This window comes from Malurus melanocephalus, unplaced genomic scaffold (genome assembly GCF_030028575.1).
Source record: "Malurus melanocephalus ecotype Western Australia unplaced genomic scaffold, MMel_1.1 scaffold_38, whole genome shotgun sequence".
Lineage (NCBI taxonomy): Eukaryota > Metazoa > Chordata > Aves > Passeriformes > Maluridae > Malurus > Malurus melanocephalus.
Window position 1 is genome coordinate 714,036 of NW_026623270.1, and position 21,933 is coordinate 735,968.

General features: G+C 35.8%; 1 protein-coding gene across 11 annotated transcripts in view; it reads right to left on the reverse strand.

Annotated features, from left to right (window-relative positions):
* Nucleotides 1-21,933, reverse strand: part of EPB41L2 (erythrocyte membrane protein band 4.1 like 2) — a 103,899-nt gene that overhangs the window by 30,261 nt on the left and 51,705 nt on the right. For all 11 annotated transcript variants that reach the window (XM_057364361.1, XM_057364362.1, XM_057364370.1 and 8 more), the window contains 3 exons: nucleotides 10,377-10,481; nucleotides 5,954-5,996; nucleotides 161-236 (listed from right to left, as the gene is read on the reverse strand). In XM_057364361.1, coding sequence (XP_057220344.1) covers nucleotides 161-236; nucleotides 5,954-5,996; nucleotides 10,377-10,481 — 224 coding nt within the window. The remainder of the gene's footprint in view (nucleotides 1-160; nucleotides 237-5,953; nucleotides 5,997-10,376; nucleotides 10,482-21,933) is intronic.

The window sequence follows — 21,933 nt, forward strand, 5'->3', positions numbered from 1 at the left end:
TTTCATTTCACCATCTTACCTTTTCAACTTTGTTCCAAAAAGCATTTGATATATGTAAGAATATCTATAGTGCACAGTATCCAGAAACTGAAGAACARATTCTATTTTTTCAAATTAGACTAACAGTAATTTTATGTTTAATGTTAGGAACTGCGCATACCTAGTGATGTCTTCAGTCAACTGTGATGGATCAGGAGGATAAAACTTCACATTAAAGGTGAATATCCAAGGTAAACCTAAACACGGAAAATATCAGATTGTTAATCTCAAATAAGTTGAAGTAAGCAAAGAAAAAATTTTACTGAGAAATGTTAGACAGTAGAATAAATCTTAATCACTGAATCTCGAAGAAAGTTCTTTCTGCTTTTTTTTACTGTACATTAGTAAGAAGCATAGATTATTTTCATTAGCAGGTAGAAACCCACAGACAAAAGGAAAGATTAGCATGTTAAAAATTACTTTTAAATAACATTTTACAGTAGGTTACGCAAATATCAGATGGCATTTTTAATTTGAAAACTACCATAATATATTAACACTTCTAAGATGTTGTGTGTTCAAAGGCATTGCATTAAATTTGTGTTTATTTCCAACTCCTCCAAGGCCAACAGTCTCCTCCTGTCTAAACTGACWTAGTCTGAGAGACTGTGCAGTAACTGTGAAGATGAGATGTCAAAATGAGCTTGATGTTGTATGTAATAGAAAGATAATAAATTATTCACTGAGCCTGCATGAAAGACAAAAATATGAGCCATTCCTACTTTAAAATAGTTTTCAGGGAGACAGGACATTTAACTACTATAATAGCGGTGAATCCTCATGTGTTAGAATTATTAATAAAACATGCATTTTTTTAAGCAAGAGCATGCTTAAAACTAATTAATAATTTGAAAAAGCATTAAATGTTGCCTTTATTCACAGTTCTGTTTTTAAATAAATTTTTAAGATTTGAAAGCTAAGTCACACATCAATACTTAAAATACATTTTCAGGATGCTAGAATTTTGAACAGCAATTATTTTATAAATCTGTGTCACACAGATAAATCATGCTTTGAAAAATGTATTTCTACAGCAACAAAAAAACCACYGAAATGCCATTTCAAATACAATGCTAGAAAAAAAATGAGGACATAGTTATTCAAGGTTACTTTAAAAAAACCTGTTCTGAAATTCCATATATGCAAAAGACAAAGAGGTGTGTCAAAAATTCCAATGTCTTCTAACATTTCAAAAATTATTTTGGCTTTTGAGGCATGGCAATTCACTGAAGCATTTCAATTTTTGTTTAAGTGTGAACCTCATTCTACACTTGGCACTATTTATTTTTGAGAGCTCAGGGTTTTACTGTATTTTAACATTCCCAGTAATCGAGTTTGTGTTAGAAAAATTAGAATTTTGTGTACAAAATTAAGGCAAAACCCGTAAATCAGGTTTCATTTACCATTGCATCATCTACTGCAATGCAGTGCAAAACAGAATTAAGACAAAAATACCTTTAAAAAAAAAGTCTAACAGTAATAAATACATACAGCATAACAAACACAGCTAAAGATGGAATAGATTAGCCTACTTCCATCATCTCCCAGGGGATTAGCATAATTTAATGGAAAGATGCTGATATTGAGTAAAMCAGACTGATGAATATGAGCAATAGGGCTAAAATATCTATGCAAAAGCATTTAGGGGAGAACTGTCATGTTAACAGAGCTGTTGAGAAATGGATGAAGGATGTGTCCTTCCACWTAAACCAGTCTTCAAGCTCTTCCTGGTCTAAAATTGCAGTTAAACTAGTCACATRTGAATTCCTATTTAAATGCTGCTCTTTCTTGTCAGCATTTCTACAGCTAACTTCCAGAAAGCACTGCAGCCAGGAGACCCAGACACGGTTTGAAGGGAAAAAAAAAGGAAAGAAAAAACTGTATTTTCTACAAAAAGCTAAAAAGTCCATAAATCCCCTTAGTGTGTAGACTTCATGAAAAATTTCATGTGCCTACTCATATTGATTAAATTGCTAACTTATTGAAAAATACTGAAGTTTACTTTTTTTAGAAATATTTATGGGACAGTTGGTGACCATACATTTTATCTGATTACTAGACACACATTTAGCCCCTACATATAGACTAGCAAGTTTATTACAATGTGCACAATCTATATTTATACTTCTCACTAAAGCAGACTTTTTATAGATGCATAACCGAGGTATACAATCACAGTTATGCTCACATAATAATGCATATTATTGCTGGCCCTTTACTGAGTTGGTAGCCAAGACCAAACAAAACAACCCCAAAGATGTTTTAAAATTGTATTTAGCATTTGGTCCCTGATAAGGCTCTCTGTTCTGATGTGCAATAGTATGGGCTACAGAAATGTCACAAATTTTTCTAGCCAGCTTGTTACATCAAAAATGCTTCTGTGGCAACTTTAGGCACATTCTTAGAGAAAAAGAATGCAATGTAACCAACCAGCTAGCAGCATACAATGAACATGATTCATCCCATTTGAAATGGGAAAGATCAGTGAGGGCTTTTTTTCCAGTAAAGGCTTTTTCTGGCTTTTACTCATGATCTCTTGTAYATCAGCTTTTGCAAAATAACTCTTCCCTTGGCACAGGTACTTAGTTCTCTTCAACAATAACTAGCTAAAYTCTAGTGCAATCAGCTTAGATCAAAATTAGCTACAGCTCTTACAGATATATAGTTATAGACATAAAATAGATGAATACAAAATATTGAACCTGCATTAAGTGACCACCATRTTTTGATGCCTGAGCACATCCATACATTTGTTAGCACTGAAATCTCTCCTTTTCTTGTAAGATATGGAACACAGACTATGTGATGTGAAAGTATTTTTTTGCATTAAAAATACTAACCATGCTGCAGACTAGAAAAAATATTTAATTGACAAGTATWTCCTTTGGTTTAAACAGATAAATTCTCAGATTGAATTTTGTATAAAGGTGACCCAACATACCCTCTGTGTAGTCTGAGATTTGATTATTCCAGCATCCGTTGCTATTGCTTGTACCACCAAAATATTCAAGCTGAGATTCTCAGCTTTGCAAAAGCCTGAATCCACTTGAGATGTTGCAATTTTCAAGAAGATAGTGACAGAAATGTARTTACCTACCTGTCCCTGAAAGAAGTAATTACAGGTTTTAACACATGCCAGTGGATAGCCAAGTACATGAGTTAAAAAAAGTCAAGAATTCATTTTCCTGAAGAGATCAGGCTGGCTGAAAGCAAACAAGATTTTTGTCACCTTTGTAGCCCTGATAACAGAGACAGTAATTTGTGGATTTGTGTTCATTAGCTGAGTAAAATCAGTAATTGCTGAGATCCAACCTAATTGCCCAGCCAAAGGCCAACCTGTACAAATAAGAGATCAAACAGGGTGTGACATAGCAAGAGGGCTGGCAGAACATGACTTGSGGGAGACTACAGGATTCTTATTTCATCTTTCCCACTCACAGGTGGTACATACATGCCCAATGTACAGAGTTGGTGTTGCTCACATTTAAGAGAGACAGAGATTGTTGTAAATATTATGTGCTGAACTACATTTCCAAAAGTGCCACTTYTGTGTGTTCTGATAAGTGTATTTGTCCACATACACTTATCTAGCACACTAGTGCTTCAGTTTGTGCCATACAAGAGAAAAAGAAACCACAGAATCACAGAATCCTCGGAGTGGGAAGACCGCCAAGTCCAACTCTTAAGTGAGTGAATGGCCCATACTGGGGATTGAGCCCACACCCTTGGCTTGTTTGGTTTTTTTAGCACCAGGCTGTATCCAACTAAGCTAAACTCAGGGTCATGAGCTTTTTCATTTCCAACTTTCAAATGGACTAATAGGTTTTAAATTAGGTAACAGGTAACTAACAGGTATCTTAAATTTACTGAGTATTTTTGTTCCCAGGATTTCCATTCTTGATTCAAAGACAAATATATTTAGAACTAGGCCTGAAAAGACAAAAAAGCCTCATTACTCGATACTCATGTAGCTGGGGGATTAAACGTGCCTGCAGTACATTCCAATATCTGGAAACTTTAATAGACTAGTGACAAGGAACACAACTAACAGTAATTACTTGCATATTGATGTAAGCAAGAGACATTTTAAAATCCTTAAAATGGTGTTCTTATTTGGCCATTTGSTTTATTATGCCTATCAATTCTGAAATACTATAAACCAAAAAAAAAAAAAATCCAGTCATGATTCCTCATTCAATAACTGGACTTACTCTCGAGTATAAAATGTAGGTCTTTTTGCTGTATGGAAAATCCCATCCCTTTAACATATCTTTTGTAATGCATATGATACAGTATTAAAAAGAACTTTGTGTAGTGCATCCAAAACATTTTCAGGACAGTTATTACACTACAAATTTGTGACRCTAACTTGTAGGCTAGATGGAAAGCAAATTGCTACAGAAGACAAAAAGATATCAACATTTGTATCAATGAAGTTGATACAAGAAGTATCAATATCTTCCACCTTTTGTGATTTATTAAAACTAAACAAAACAGCCTTTACCTGCATATTTACACCTGCAGAAGTTATAATATCAGTAACTTCTCCCTAATTAAARGTATGGCTGCTACTTGCATATTAGTACAATCACCATTTTACTAGGTTTCGTTTGCTTACAAGAGCATGTTRGATCAAATAGTTTCCAAGGATGCTTCTGTAACTTTCATTTCTGTTCTCAAAATATAAACCACACCTTCCTAGAAAGGGATTTCATCAACAGGCAAAGATCTAAAGAAAACTGAATTAACACCACTATGATTTCTGGAAAAAATGAATGTTGCCTTAAAACAGTAAAGTTAACAACATTAAACAAACCATCTGTTTATCATTATAAATAACACACTGCTGTTATTAATTACAACTACAGTCAGTTTCTTAGCTTAAATTCTTCTTGTGTTGTAAGTGTAGGCATGTGAATATTATCATCATGTTCTTATCCCCACTCACATTTCCTATCAACTACTACCAAAAGATTTCCATTAAAAACAAAACAACARCARCAACTATCAACCCTGTATTGGCCACAAATGATCAAAGCAACAGGAAGAAGTTCATTAAGGACAAGGGCTATCTAGCATGTTTTAGTGGCCACTTATTTTGTGGTATGTAGACTCAGGTTGAGCTTCACCTGGATTTACTCTTCTTACACTCCCCATTTACTACAAAAGCTACCCAGCTAGTGAAGAGCTTTGACGAAGTTTTATGCAGAGTAAAATAAATTACTCATTATGTACGGAGTATAGGAAGCAGAAAGGCATTTCAAGCAGATTCAGTCTGAAAAGCACTGTAGTGAGACATCCAAGATTACGCTCYCTATTCCATCTCCATTCTGAAAATGATGGACATATCAAAAAAATCAGTGGCGGACTGATCAGTATTGAAAAACACATATTTCCTATAAAATATATTAATTATCTTTCTGTAGGTTCATAGTCTTCTTGTGAGTCTTTGAAGTAAGAAAGTCCTAGGGCAAAAATCATGACCAGCTTTGCATGATGACATTTTCAATCCAATAACCCAAATATCAGCACAAAGTTGAAAAACAGTTACTGTTTCAGGATGCAAAAATATCAACTATTAGCCATACACAACAAGGGAAAATTTTGGGGCGATAATATATTTGATTTGTTTCTATTAAAATCTAATCATTAATCATTATAACATAGAGATATAATAATAACTAATATAATATAATATAATGATTAACTTCTACAGCATGATGTTGAGTGACTCTCTCTCCCCTGCTTGGACAGGTGATGGAAATAGAAGGTTTGCTTTCTGTTTTATGGCTGAATACATCAGTATCAGAAATTATTTTAAAGCTGTAAGCAATCAACATCCAGGCTACTAAATTTATGAATATTTATATAAGAAAATAAAAGGAGAATAACACCTGAATACAGAACTACTTACTTCGAATTTGTCTCTTAATTTCCTTTGAAGCATCTAGCCAGTTCTGGAAAAAAATAGAACAAACCATAGCCAGTATTTAAAATCCTCAATGCCAAAAATATTTTTATATAATCTGTGCAACTTATTAAATAGCTCATAGCATTTCAGTTACTACTGATATATGCCAAGAGACTGTTTTGTGACAGAACTGAGACTAAGGAATCAGTAACATAGATTCACCGGTAACTCAGACAATTCTGTTTACTAGTTTTACCCATGTATGTTAGAAAACAGGTTATGTGAGAAACTAGGAAAAAAACCCCATTCATCTACAGTTAATGAGACCTTCCCTCACTGACTATTCAAACCTTTACTTCCCATTCCAGACACACACACACACATACACACACACACGAGCACATTCATGAATAAACACACGTGCATACAGCCAGCCTGAAAGCAGGCCTTGCAACATTTCAAGGACAGATTTGCAAATGTAGGGAAGAATTAGGAACTGCCTTGTGAGGCCAAGGACAATATCTGCTTTTTCACAGACCACTGCGGCTATTTGCTGTTTTAAAGTGTGAGGGAACACTTCAGTGTTTGCCAGCACAAAYGTTTCCAACTACCAATGTTTCTCACCTAATAACAAAGCAGTGTACCCTGGGCATAACATGACTCACCTTTTTCAGTCTATGGTACCAAACAAATTCCAGATGCAACACTGTTTCCCATTACCATATCCCTCAGTCTCTATTACAGGCTTTTGCACTAGGTCCACCTTATTTCAAGAAGACAAAAATGCTAGTCTAGTTTCACAGGTCCGTATGGATTACAATGTGGAACGATGTTTTTGCAGCAGTACAAATCTTTAATATAGATCATCTCTGCTGCTAGAGCTTGGTCCAAGTAGATTTCATCACAAGTGCACATTCATCTACATACATATCACATATGCATTTACCTAATATGTATATATTAAATGAATACTATTTACAAATTAGAAGCAACACCCCCTTTTTATCACTTATTACAGTTGTAATTTTTTTAAAACAGAATAATTTCACATTTCTTGCTTTTAAAGTCTGTGACCTCTATTTTCTATAGCCATGATAATTTTCCAGAGAAGGCGAAGTCCATAATATTTTTTCAAGGGAAGAGTTATAAAGGACTTCTCCAAAATCCTGAGTATGATTTATAATGCCCAAGTAAAAAAAAATTGCTTCTGTTAGAAGAACGTTGACATGGAAAAGCCTTGGAAGACAATATAAGTCTTCAAATAATTTTAACTGAGACTCACTTCAGCTACAGTTATCATCCTAGATGTTCAGTTTTGGCACTAATTCCACTCTGAAATTACACACAGCCATATTCTTGCAACTACAACAACTAGAAGTATCTTAAATTCTTATATTTTAGAGACAGCAAAAAGTAAATAAATCGAGAATAGAGCATGGCATAACTACAGCAGAAAACCAGGATTCCTGAGTACATGTTACTTTCAGGGGTTTATCACTGCAAAGCAGGAGAAAAGAACATATAATACAGAATATACTGCAAGAGGAGAAGAATAATCCTTCATTTTCTGATTTTTCCAAGCCTGAAATTAGCTTATTGGAAGCAGACTTTGCCACCAACTTTCATTACTGCTCTGTCAAATAAAATCAGATGCTTATGTTCCATTTATAGGTATAATTACGGGGGTGGGGTTCTTTTGCATCTGTGCCTTTGTTATGGGTAAAAACAAACACCACAAAAGAATCTACTCYACATTAGAGCTCTTAATGCAGAATAGACAGGTCTGTCTTTCAAAACAAAAGACGAAGTGTATACACACTGCTTTGTTCCAGTATGCAGAAATTATTTGTTTAATTTGTGAATGGTAAGGTTATGGATGAGACAAAGTAATGTATTGTCAAAGAACAAAATGTTCTCTACCAGTACAAAAGTATTTTGTACAAATCCAGAATAGCAGCATTTCCAGCTGGCACCCAAAACATAAGAGMAGAGGTTTTCTAACACTTCTGCAGACCAATCACTGTGTGAATGGAGTATTCATGAACTTTTGAGGGTGCAATGCAATGAAATCCCTAACTAAACTTTAGGCTGATAAATGTAACATACGCAAAAAAAATGAAAGAAATCATTAATTACTAAATTTTACTAAATAGTATTAAAATGTATATTAATGCTAACAAAAATCAGTCWGATTGGAAGACATAACCTCTCACCCAGCTGCACAGAACAGCCATGGAGMAGAGTTAATGGGACTCCTCCTCCAATGGTACCCCAATGGTGCAYTGGGGAGCAGCTCTAATTCAAGAGTGACTGGCATTCAGTTTCCACATGCCACAGCTGCCGTCGGGTTCAACAGCTGGCTCATAAAGGGGTGGCTGTGATTAGTGCACAAGAATGGGAAAAACACATCATTCAGCATTTAGTACTGACTGGCCTGGAGGTCAGGGATTGTGGTATTTTAATCTAAAAAGGCAACAGTCGTAACAGAATGGGGGAAAAAAGCATCAGAAAGAAATGGAACCAAAGTTAAAGAGTAACTCAAACTTACTACAGAGGTGAACAAAAAAGAAGGTTCCTAAAACCAGCAAAAGTAGGAGGTGGAAAATGTAAATTTGCTAGGAAAGAGGTTTTTTTTTGAAGTTTCTCCAAATAACACTAGGAATGTATTTGTATGAATAAGACAAAATCCAAGAATTGTGGTTGTTTAGTCTTCATAAGAAATGGGACCAGATTTCTCCAGAAGTTTTTAAATAAAAGTCTGCTGCTGTCCACAATTCAGGTGAGAAGTGATCTATTCTACTTTGAATAAGGACCCCATTATCAGATATTTCTCAATTTATGTAAATACATCACTTAGGAGTAACTGTTACAGTACCACTTCCACAGTCAATGGATAAAGAATTCAAGGATGCATTCTCACTGAAGGAGACTTCTGGATATAACCGGTCCAAGTGTGATTCAAAAGCCACTTTTGATTTAGATCAGGTTGCCCAGGTTCATATCCAGTCAAGTTTTTTAGTATCTCCAAGGAAAAAGACATATGAAAAAACAGATGAGGTCTTTTTAGAGTGGAACTATGTTTCTCCATTCAAATGACTGAAGAATACCACAAAAGTCTTAGCTTAACTAGAGGTCCATTAAAAAAAAAAGAGGGGGCTGGAGAGGATGGAAAAACATAATCCTACACTAATGCAGACTTTTCTGCTGTTTCAAAAACACAAGGCTCCCTATTTTACCTTGAGTAGATCACTCCTGTGATCTACTATCCTGTTATAGGTCAAAGATCCCAGATCTGGTATTAGACCTTTTCTCTTGCCAGAGATCAGACTGCTGTTTTATGTTATTTTGTGTTTTATGTACAGTATATTTTCAATAGTGAGCAGCACAAATAAAGGGACAAGTAAAAATCACAGATAAAATTAGGATGTTATTCAGCAGATCAACAGASATGCTCTTCATCGTTACACCAACTAAGTTTTTATGTCTAGAAATGGTTTACAAATCAAGAACAAAATTTAAATATCTAAGTAATAATATAAGAAGCTCATTTTGTATATGGGGAATTTTAATATAGAGGAATTGAATATTTTGCTCCAGACTGCACAGAAAGATTTGCAGCAAAGCAAGTAACTCTAGAAAACAGCTTTATCTGAGTGGAAKTTGTCAGAAATTCAGATTTATTCAGACCATGAAATTACAATTAATTTTAAACTAGATAGTGGTAAGTGGAAGATGACRGAAAATAAGGCAAAAAATTCTAGATGCAGCATGATATAATGATGCTCCTGCTACAAATTCAGGTCAAAAAGAAATATAATTTTTCCCAYTTCAAGCTGTGATTATTCATCTGAGTTTTTTTTTATGAAGAAAAAGATGAGCACAGGTATATATCTTGAGTTCATGGAGAAAGCAACAGGCAGCCCAGCCCACAAMAACTGTAAATGTTAAGATGCTGGAAGGATAAATTGAGTTTTGGTAATTAATGAAGCACTGACTGATTTAAGATCTTTCTCAGCTGAGCAATCTACATGTGCTCAACCATCCAACACAGAAGCAAATGCAAAAGAAGACCGAAGTTATCAAATGGTATTTAAGAAATCCTTTCAAATGTAGTCATCTCAAACACCATTCATTTGTAAAATTAGCATCCAATGTCAGTGATGGACCAGCTCCAGCCTCTTTACAAATGCCAAAAATTTTMTTTAAGCTTAAAGTTAATAAAAGAGGAACTCAAAGGCCTAGATATTACAGACTTATGGGCTAGATTCCCTTCATGTTCATGAACAAAGCATTCTTACACACGAATGAGAAAAGRCAGCAAAATTTACTTGTTTGTAATGGTAAACATATAATAAAATATGCCTCGCTAAACTATCAAAGTGAGTGGCAATGATGAAAAACGAACAAAACCCTCATAGACACTTACCTTCTGTTCTGAATTCTCATAAAACAACAATCCAAAATAGTCCTTTTCCAGTAAATTGAGGTGTTCACATACTTTATCAAACAGCACTTGTCCTTTTGCTCTTTTCTGAGGGGTGAGAAAGTAGGAAAAGAAGAAAAAAAATAGAAAAAATAAGAAAAACGAGAAAATTAATATCAGTAGATCAGCAATGTCCTCAATTATATTACTCAGGAAAATTTAAAGTATCAATAAAGCAGATTATAAAACAATAAGCTTCCTTACAAAAACTGCTCACGATATTTGAAAGCTGTATATATCCTTGACAAAATAATTGAGACATTTTAATTTTTTATTAATATAACAAAATAACCACAAAATAACAATGTAAATACCAAGAAAAATTCAGTACCTAAAACGATCTAAATAATTTGCACCATTGAGTGTCACTAAATAGCTTTAGTTTTTCTGGATCTTCCTCATTTTTAAAATAATGGAAGACTTCTTCGTTTAAGCCAACTTTTTCTGTATTATCTTCTAAAAATTAACATAGTTTCTACGGTCTTCATTTCTATTAACTTTAGGATTTTTATCATTTTGGTATATATCTCAGTGAATTATGAACAATGAGATACGAGTGCACTGAAAAATAAAATGTGTTATCTTCAAAAGACAAAAACAACAAGCAGACCACTAAAAGCTGATGCTCAGACCAGCAGAAGTAGCATGCATAAGCCAAACATATGCAACACATTGAGTTGTCTACACTGCAGTTGTTGGTTTGAAGGGGCAGAAAATAAGATTGCTGCTTTCTATTCATGTATTTCTGAAATCTCTCAGTACTGAACAAATGCATTTGATGCTCAAAAATCAGAAATCTTCAAGATGCTTATTCTTCCTAAAAATATTATTTGTAGAMGTCAGTAACAAAGGAAAAAAGCTGAAGAACACATTTTTATTTGAGGGGGGGTTAGTTTCACTATCGTAGCCTGCCACTTTATGACAGTAATTGAAAACTGATCATCATTTTAACACACGCTTCTTTAAAAGACCACTTGGTGAGCTCAGAATYAGTAGAGCTTAAGCAAATGGTCAGTCCTGAAATTTTATCTTCTTGTGACCTCACTAGCAGCCTTCCAGTACCTAGAGGGGACTTCTAAGAGACCTAGGAAGGAAAGGGCATGTAATAACAGGACAATGAGTAATGGCTTTAAACTTAGAGCAGGTGAAGATTAGATATTAGGAAGAAATCATTTACTGTGAGGATGGCAAGGCACTGGAACAGGTTGCCCAACGAAGTTGTGAATGCTCCATCCCTGGAAGTGTTCAAGGCCAGGTTGGATGGGGCTTTTAGTATCCTGGTCTGGTGAAAGGTGGCCCAGCCTAAGCAAGGGGTTTGAAACCAGATCTTTAAGGTAACAAACAACCCAAACCATTGTATCATTCTSTAGTCTYGTACCTGAAACTGGGAATKCGAACATTCCATATGTCAGTAGTGCCAGTAATGAAAAGCAGGCCCAGGCTCTACTTCTGTGTGCCAGGTTTTAAGAAAAAKATTTGTTGTAGTGGAGACAGCAGCTGACAGGAGACAAAGATTTAGAGCACAGAGCTCACAACGCATGCTCAGGGTGCGAAGATGAGAARTTCTTTCCACAGTTCAAATCTGAACATGACGGGCATGCAGCCTCCAGTTTGAACCAGCTCCTTCATGACAGCTCTGCTATTTGTGACATTTATCATTGAGGCCACAACATGGCCTTTTTAGAGGCCTGTCAGCTTATAGGAATTTTTGCATTTGCTTATCCTACAGATTTCAGTAGATGCCACACAGCACTGCCATTCCACAGAAACGCCATCGGCTGGCCCTGTGTAGGCCCTGGTGACACTGCAGCCATTGTCCCCGCAGACAGTGGCGGAGCTCTCCACGTGCCCCATTCTGCCACTCCCGCAGCTCAGCTCTGCGGCACAGGGTGGTAAAGGCCAAGAGCGGAGAGAGAGGGGAGGAAAGAAGGTATGCACTGAGAAAAGAGTGAAAGCATTGTTGGTTAAATCCTCAAGAATCCACAACTTTATTCAAAATCCCATCATCCAGCAGACATTCTACTCACAAAGATCAGAAAGCTTTCACAGAAGCAAAATTATAAAATGATCACATTTAGTAGCAGAAGTAGCAAGAAGTGGATTGTAGAAGTCAGAGTGACTTCTGAAATGGGGAGCGGGGAATTTTCAGTCTGTTTGGTACTTTCAAAGAACCTTACCCTTCAAGAAAGACAGATTACTACTTCCCCCAAGCAAGTGAGGTAACCACTTAATTTTCTTGACAGCTTCAGCTTCAGCTCAGTAAGAAAAATCACCAATACAGAAAAGTGGTAAATTGAAAGTAGGAAAAATATAAGGAAGAGAGAGTTCACAGAAACTTAGCTTGCACAGATGCATGTTATAGACACCACTTTTTTTCCAAAGTAATGTGCAGGTCAGTGATCACACCTTGCAAATGCAAGTTTCAATTATACATATTTCAGCCAAGGAAATCTATAGATTAGTGCCAAAGTAATACATGCTATCATATCAAGCCCACATCTGGAAATAGCTGCTTTTTTATAAAGTTCATATGCTAGAACCCACAGTTAAAATCAAGTCTTTGACATATGAAACATAAAGCAGGCAAATCTACAGGATTGCAAGTAKAACTGTAAAATATTGCACAGTCTCTTATTAGGATGTCATAATTAACAAAGAAATTGGATACACTAGCAATGTCCACTGTATCTTTAAATATCTTTTTGTGAGTTCATTCTTCCACATAAGGAAAAACACCACATCATGAAGACCAAGTTTGTTAGTCTACATTCTAGACAGCAGCAAAATGAGAAGACATTAGACCATCAGCAGCTCTGTTACAGATTCAAAAGCATAAGCAGCCTCTCAGTACCAGCAATGGTTTTCATTGTAAGATCCTACTTGTAAAATTCAAAGACTCCTGGTTATTCAATTTTTATATGTATTTTTTGTGATATAGTTTTTAAAATCTAAAGAAGTATTTAATTTGCAAAATCAAACTTTTCAAGTTCAATTTCTTTGTAAACCATTTGGGGACAGGCATTACTACACAGTTTAAATTATATGATAACACAGCTTTTCTGGAAAAAAACTCATGTTCCTAGTAGAATGTCTCTAAACATGAACTGAAGATAACTTTGTGATCCAGTCAGTTCAGAAGTTAGAAGTATTTTAATAGAGCAGGGGACTCTTAAGAAGGCAGCATCATGGTTTGCACACTCTTAAAAATTATTCCGTTTCATTTTCTACCAGATGTTTGAGATGCCAAGTAATAGTCAAAACCAATGTGTGATTTATAATCACTATCCTTATATATGTATGCATACATATACATTTATGTATAGGTATATACATACATATGTGTTTATAGCACAACACATACTAGCACTGAAAACAAGAAAATCTCCATGTTCCAAATTCTAATGCAGAAATGTCAGTAAAACTGTAAGTCCATACTTGCTCCCACAAGAAGGGAAGCACTACACGAAGAGGCTGAGAAAAGAGGACATGCTCACAGACCCAGCAGTTTAAAACACAAGAGTACTCAGATCTGCTGTGTTCTGTATTGCTGCCAAGTTATGCTTTCTTTCAAGTGAGAACATAGAAAGAACACATGTAACCAAGGCTATCCTAGTACGTTGTATCCTAGTACCAATTTCAAGCCTGTATTTAAACACCACAGATGACATCTCATAATGCAATCACTTYGTAAAGTGAGGCATGTTTCTGTTCTTTACCTCTTTCTCCCAAAAAGAGCAAACCAGAGCAAAGCAATTGCAGCCAACATTCACAGTGGAAATTTCTACGCAACTGGGAATTAGCATATCATGGATCTGTTTGGCTAAATAAGAGTTGGCAACTACTGATGCAATATAAATACTCACAGCTACCAGTTCTGTTCAATATATTTATCTATGATAGGGATGCAGGAGTTGAATGCACCATTAACAAGTTTGCTGATGATACTCAAGTGGGAGGTGCTGCTGATTCTTTTAGGGGATGAGAGACCTTACAGAGCAATGTGGATAGATCGGAGCATTGGGCAATCACTGGCATGAAATTTAACAAATGACAGATTCTGTGCCTGGAACACACAAGTGGAAATTGGGAAAGGAGCGGCTGGAGACCAGCCTTGCAGAAATGGATCTGGGGTGCTGGTGTGCAGCAGCTCATTGTGAGCCAGCAAGGAGCCCAGGCAGCCAGGAGRGAAACCCCATCCTGGGGTGCACCAAGCACTGCTCAACCAGCCAGACAAAAGAGGTGATAATCGTGCTCTATTCAGCATTGGTGTAGCCACACCTTGAGTACTGTGAGCAGTTGCAAGGCCCACAAATAAAGAAGGACATGAAGGTCCTTGAATATTTCCAGAGGAAAACAACAAAGCTAGAGGGAACATCCTATAAGGAGTAGCTTAGGACTTCGAGCTTGTCTAGGTTAAAGAAAAGGAGGCTGAGGGGGCAGCCTCATTGCTCCCTACAGTTTCCTGAGGAAGATGGAGAGGGAGGTGCTGAGCTCCTCTCCCTGGCATCAGTGATAGGATATGTGGGAACAGTTCAAAGCTACACCAGGGAAGGTTTAGGTATGACATAAGGCAACATTTCTTTACCACAAGGATGATCAAMCAGTGTAATAAGCTTCCTAGAGAGGTGGTTGATGCCCCAAGCCTGTCAGTGTTTAAAAATCATTTGGACATGCTTTATCTTTTGGTCAGCCCTTTTGACGTGGGTGCTTCCTTACCCGTAGGGTGGGTCATCAGACAGTGGAACTTGATAACCARTGGGGGTCACTTCCACTTGAAATAGCCTATCTTATTCTTATTCCTGCCTTCTCCTTTCTCTAGCAGTACATATAGAGGAAATCKTGACATTTTCTCCCAGTCCTGCACTAGCAGAAAGGATTGAATGGGTAATCATGTCTCAGCCTASGCTGTCTCTGAGTGGGAAGGAGGTAGGAAGGAGGCATGTACTGTTTGATGGGCAGCTGTGAATCATCTCTAACTAACTTAATCATTTGATGAAAATTGGGGAGGGGAAGCCAACAAAAACAAGTAAGGTACAATTTTTAAAAGTTTTCTGTGTTCATTYAGTTTATTTGGGTTTCCACAGAATGGCAGAACCCCACATATCTACTCAGAGATCAAACCTTTAGCCGGATGCAGGACATGCTCCCAAAACGGGTGACCACAAACATTTTTAGATGTGCAATACCTATTATTTCTCCAGAAATTTTTTTTTTCTTCTTGAACTCATTTTTAGAACTGCCTGAATTGTTTCCCTTCAAGAAATGTAATAAAACATTTTAATACATTTGAGAACAGTACTCCATCACAGCAAGGTTTCATCTTCAATGTGGCTAATCACCAAGGTCTAAAGGCAAGCATAGAAGCAGTACCCAAGAGTTGACTATGAGACTGGTATTTACCTGAAATGCCAGGTTTTTTTTTCAGCTCCAAAAGCATTTTCAAAGACATATTACAAAGGGCAGAAATAAGATCTGACTTAACCTTTTTTAAATCTGTTTAATAGCCAATGCTCACAAGCATCAACACAATGCAATTCTGTAGCCAGGACCACGCTAATGCATTCTTCAGTTTTGCTTAAAACCCTAAAACATCTCTCACAGTCTGGCAAAGGCAAGGCCACAAAAAGGAGAAGCAGGAACATGAACAAGGCAATGTCTGTTTCCTGATGCTTGGAGAATAAGGATTAGTGCTGGTCACACACAAAAGAGGAGGAGATATGCGTCAGCCTGGCTTGTTTTCAAAAGTATGATACATATCAATGACAAGCATATATTTTGGCTGCAAAAAATTGCTTTGCTGTGCTTCTTGGCCACTGATGCATGAAAAGTGCTCTCATGCCTTATATTGCATGCAGGGAAAGCTGAAAAGTGGCAGCTCCCGATGCCGCAGCAAACCAGACTGCTTTGTACAAGCAGGAACCTCTAGGGAAAACCAAACCATTGGAATACAGGAACTCACTCCTCCTACAAGCTTGGAATGGCAAAGRAGGACAGAGAGCAAGGGCATGAATGGTGCCTTGGAGCTGCAAGAGCAGCAGGAAAGAACCTAGGCAGAATGGCCCAAAGGAGCCAAGGCAACGGGCTGTGCTCAGCACTGCAGAGGAAAGCAAAAAATCCCCAGGGACTGAGATGACTTCACACATAAACATTACTTTCAGTAGTGTCTGTTGAATCTGGACAAATATTTTAAGAATGTGCCAAATTTAACATCATCCCTATTTTCCTTTTTCTAAATAAAAGATGTCATACTTTAAACATACCACTCAGGGTTTGAATAAAGCTAGACTACACATCTGAGCAGTCAGAAAAAAGATTTGCAAATCAAAACTCAACTACAATTAAACATCTGTTCCATATCAACTTCATTCAGAGTTTTCTTAATTCAGGGTTAAAGACTGATCTTAATTGTACATTGAGCAAACATATTTTTACTTTGTATTAGCAAACTGTAAGTAATCATAGTCTGTGTCAGCTCCAATATATTTCACTTGTTCATACGTGCATAAAATACGGTCAGTGCTGGCATCCCTTAAATGCCTTTTGTCATAAATATTTAATTAGACCACTGACTGAATGCAGTAAACAAACCCAACAGGATCTTCATTTGCCTCTAACTAGTAATCATTATGCACTTAGCACTTCTTTTTGTTTGTTTGAACTGTGTTATTCTGTATTAAAACAGTTTATATTTAAAACAGAAAAYCTGAACAAGTCTTTACTGCAGATCCCAAATTTAATGACAGAATTTCCTCATAACTATCTACAAAACCACTGAATAGAGGAAAAAAAAAAAGCAAGTTTATTTCCCCCTATGAAAGCAAGAGATCTATAAAGCTCGTGGTAATATATTGGCAAGTTATATTTTCACAGATATCAATTATCAGGAAAGGAGTAGGTCAAAATTACATCATTTGCACTGTGTTAAAAAAACTAAAATTGCTCCTAAAAATTAARTCTTAAACATTCCAACAGTCTGCTCTTTCAAGCTATTAAAGCTCAACTGCCATTATATCTCTAATATTACACAAGTGAAGTATGAACCAAGGTTATTTTATCTATAATATAGTTCTGCCATTTCAACCATGTACAAAGGTTCAGTCAGMGTTTTCGGCAAATACCACTCATTAGCTTTCATCCTCAATCCCTTGACAACTCTGTGATAAAATTACAGGCTGTTATTCCTTTGACTCCCTTTGAAGTAATGAAAAGTAACTGAAAGTTTTTTAACAGTTCACAGCCTGTGAAAGTTTTTTTAAAGTCATGCTCCTCCAGAACTACTCAACAATAGCTTCTTCCCCTTTCCACATCTCCAGGCATTCACACGTTACTCTGAAGAGTCTGAGGCTATGTAGATGTTATCTTTAAGAGTTACAATAGTTTTAAGCTTCAAATAATTAAATTAATTGCCCAGGCTCTATGAATGCACATATTGTGTGTACATGTAACTCATGGTGTTTAGTACAGTACTTGCATGAAATATCATTGTGTGAATTATTTCAGAAGATCCCTTTAAAGCAACAGGGCACAGAAAATCAATCTATTTTATTAATATGGAATCTATGGACTTAAGGAACTAAAAGTTCAAGGAATTTAATATAACACTTTAATGGAGAGTATTTTGCTGCCTCATGAAATTTTAGAGGTTCCAAAATAACAGTATGAAGCAAGTTTGAAGAGTGGCTGGTATAAATGTTCATAACACTACTCCCACTCAAAGATTTTAACTCCCCAGAGGAAGTAGCCAAGATGCAAAGTAATTATTTACAGACCACATTTTATTAACCATGCAAGATTACAATCAGCGTTTCTGCATTGGTGAAAGATCAAAAACCACAAAACACTGGGTGGGAATTTCAGACTACAATGAACTAAGGAATGGTTTTCAYCCAGCACAAAGTTTAGCTTTATTATGGTGTCATGTCATGGACCTCTCTAGACAACAGTGGAGTACCTTAGGTGCTGTATCTACACTGGCATTCGGACAAGGATATTTGGAGAAGCTATACTCCAGAAAGGGTAAAAACTGAATAGGGTATAAAACAAATTTGCATCTACAAAAGTAATGAAAGTACAAAGACAGGTGGGAAATAAAAAGAAAATAATCACAAAAGAGGCTGAAATATCTGTTCAAACAGTTCATAGGTAAAGAACTATTGATTTAAAGTTCAAACTGTCAAGTTGACACCAGTAAGAAGATCTACTAAGGCAAAACAAAGAGTTCTAAGGGAAAAGAACAGATTACTCTCAGAGGTGATAAATTAATTTACAAAGACACCTCAAAAAAGACAAATATCTGAGATCTGATTTATGCTGAAATCCAAAGATCAACCATGTCAGACATGCCTGAGGCAATGGGAAAGACATGCAAAAACAAGCCCAAAGAAGTAACTCCACTGTCAAACAACAGTACGYGGCTACAAAAAAGAACTTAAAAGTAATTATCAATACAAAAAGCCCAAGTGGCAAAGAAACAAGAAGTGCTCAAATGTACCTGTACTCCTACAGCAACATTTGATGRCAAATTCTGAACTATTGAAGCACAGCTTCAAATTACAGTCATTTCCAAAGATGTTTTAATACCCCATTAAAAACATGCTAATTCACCATGAGTGAACTGTTCTTTTTTCCCCACGATTTCATATATAAGTATACTATYTCAACAGCTTAAAGCTGTATTTTTCCCAAGTGAGGATCTCCCACCCATTTCTATTCTGTACCACTCACCACAGGAAGTCACTTTCAGAACATTTTGTCACAGAAACCTGTTTTTTTCATTCTAGTGTATCTTTCAATGCAACCTGCATGTCAGATATACTTTTTTTCCAAAAGGTATTTTAACTCAATATAGATTCCAATAAAATGCCTCATTAGGCAGAAGTTACAATTTCATTTTAACTAGACTTAAAGTTGCAATAAATCTTTTTTTTTTATTAACATAATAGATGTTAAGTATGCACATATACCTAATCTATCCAAAATAAACTGAACTAGTTCCAGTGAGAACAAAATGTACATCCAATTTTTTTGTGCTATAATTAAGTTTATAAYAGGACTGCAATTTGTGCTGGTTTATATGTTTTTTTTCCTTAAATAGTACATATATATTCAGTTTCTTACATATATTTGCTCCAAAAATTCAACTCCCTTCTTAAGATTCTAGGGTAAAAAAGAAAGTTACATGATATATGATTTCCTTATGCAAAGTCTACTTCTCCCCAGTCCTTTTCAGCTGACAATAATGTAGCATTAACCTCTTGCTTACAAGGGATCTTGCCACACCAAGACAAGAAGATCCTTGAGAATTTAAAGATTGTTATTACAAAAACCAAGCTGTGGTAGCCAGGACAGAAAACAAGTGTGTCAACAGATGCAAATCTTCTTCAGTCACATTAAAATTACAGAACTTCACCAATTCACTCAAAATAATCCCTGCCTATCTCAGCTTCATACTACAGAAYACAAACATTTCAGAATATAGTTGAACTCAATTCACAGCAAGTTAGGGTATCTACTTGTCACTTGGTAAATATTAAATTTCTGAAAATGTTCAGTGAAGCATGGAGAGCCTGCTCCAGAACAACCTCTGCAGAGCTTTTGCTGCCTACTCTAAGTCTCAGGGATAATACATTTTTTAAAAAATTCCAGATGAACTCTCATTAAACACCAACCTTMAGCAAAAACTGTAGCCTCTTTTCCCATACAATTGTTTTATGTATGCTGCAAAAGCTCACTAGCAATTTATTGAATTGAAACATAAATTTTTTAGAGCTTGAAAAAAAATTTATTTCAGTAATCTCTAAGAAATTAAACCAAATGCATTTGTGCCAAACATGTTACTTTGTAAAATAAGAAACAAAAAAAGAAAATCAGGTTCAGTGTTGGGGAGAACCGAATGTGGGGGAGGGTTGTGTATGTGTAAAGATTTGCCTTTTGCTCAAGACATTACATGAAACAATGTTTCCTCCCTTCCATATCCAAAATTCAAAATCATGTTATAAAAAATTAAGTATGYTGAAGTGTTTTAAATCACTGAAGCTGAAGAAACATAACCACAAATATGTCTAAAACTAAATTAAGCTCACAAAGCAAAAGGGAATATAAGCAGGATAGAAATCTATCACGTGGGTAGGAGTTTAGAGAGCTGTTTCTGGTCTACTGAAAYGGCATTTCTTCCTAAGCACACAGACTATTGTCAGTGGATATTCTGTTCTCTCAGGAAAAATTACAAACAAGATGGACAGAAAAAAGAATGGAAATAAAGTAAAAAAAAACCCCACTCATAACTCCACATCTAGCACCTCAGYCTATACAAAAAACTGCTTTTTAAAATAAGGGAACATAAGGAAATAAAGAGATAGGTGTCARACTAAACAACTGTCATATATCACGGAATTCAATGAGCAGTAGCAAAAGAGSTGCTATTTTAGAAGCTCTTAATAAAAACTGCTAGGGATATTATAACTGAACTCACCTGTTTTTCACACAGGCAGTGTGAAGTCTCAAAGTACAAGCTTCTAATTGCACAAGTGCAGAACAAGCATAAGAGTTCTCAATTATTTAGGGATTTTTATTTTTTTCAAGGAACATAAAACCCACCAAAAAACTAGAGAAAAACAGGTATTTGGACAACCATGATAAACAGGTGAGATTTCATGGAACTAYCTTTTCCTACAAGCAAAAATAGGTGAGAATTTACCATATCGTTAAAAGGACCATACACAAAACTATGCATTTTAAGAACCTAAGATGGCATTAAAAACAAAAGTTTACTGAAAACAGGAATGACATTTGCTTTTTGCTCCCCCTACAAATTCCAGGAATTCCCCTGACTGCTGGGACATTTCCAATATGGTCAATTTTGGCCTTGAAGCAACACCAGCAGCTCACTCAGTACTAGTGGGTGTATTCTATAAGGTCCCATGGGATTATTCTCCCTATCTCAAATGTTCCCTAATGTAACCTTCCCTTTTTCCATTAGTTTCCAAAGGTATCTTCAAGCTTTTGGCATTAACCATTTACTGATCAGAACATTCAAGCTCAAACAGTAAAGTTTTTCTGACTGAAACAGCTTATGTTCTAAGTATAATGCATCAATACTTTTTAAAGTATTTTTAAGAAACTAGCCATTATGACTAATTCAACATCTTCTATTGACATTCTAGAGAATCTAAGGTATATAATAGCTGAACTTCAGTATTAAGTCCTCATATTATAATTACACCACTGTTACTAATTAATTGTATAATATTATACCTATTAAAGTCTCAGTATTTAGTTACTGCTGAAAATCCTGATTAACTTTGATCTGTGTTCTGACACTGAAGCTACTGCACCATGGTTTTCCCCCTTTTATGCCTGCTCCCAGCTATTGTCTCATATAAAGACACATACAATAGGAATGAACAATAGGCAAAATTTAACAGAGACTAAATATAGGGTCATATTTTGTTTTCTTCCACACTTTTTATTTTATGTGAATACAAATTGATGCAGTTCTACA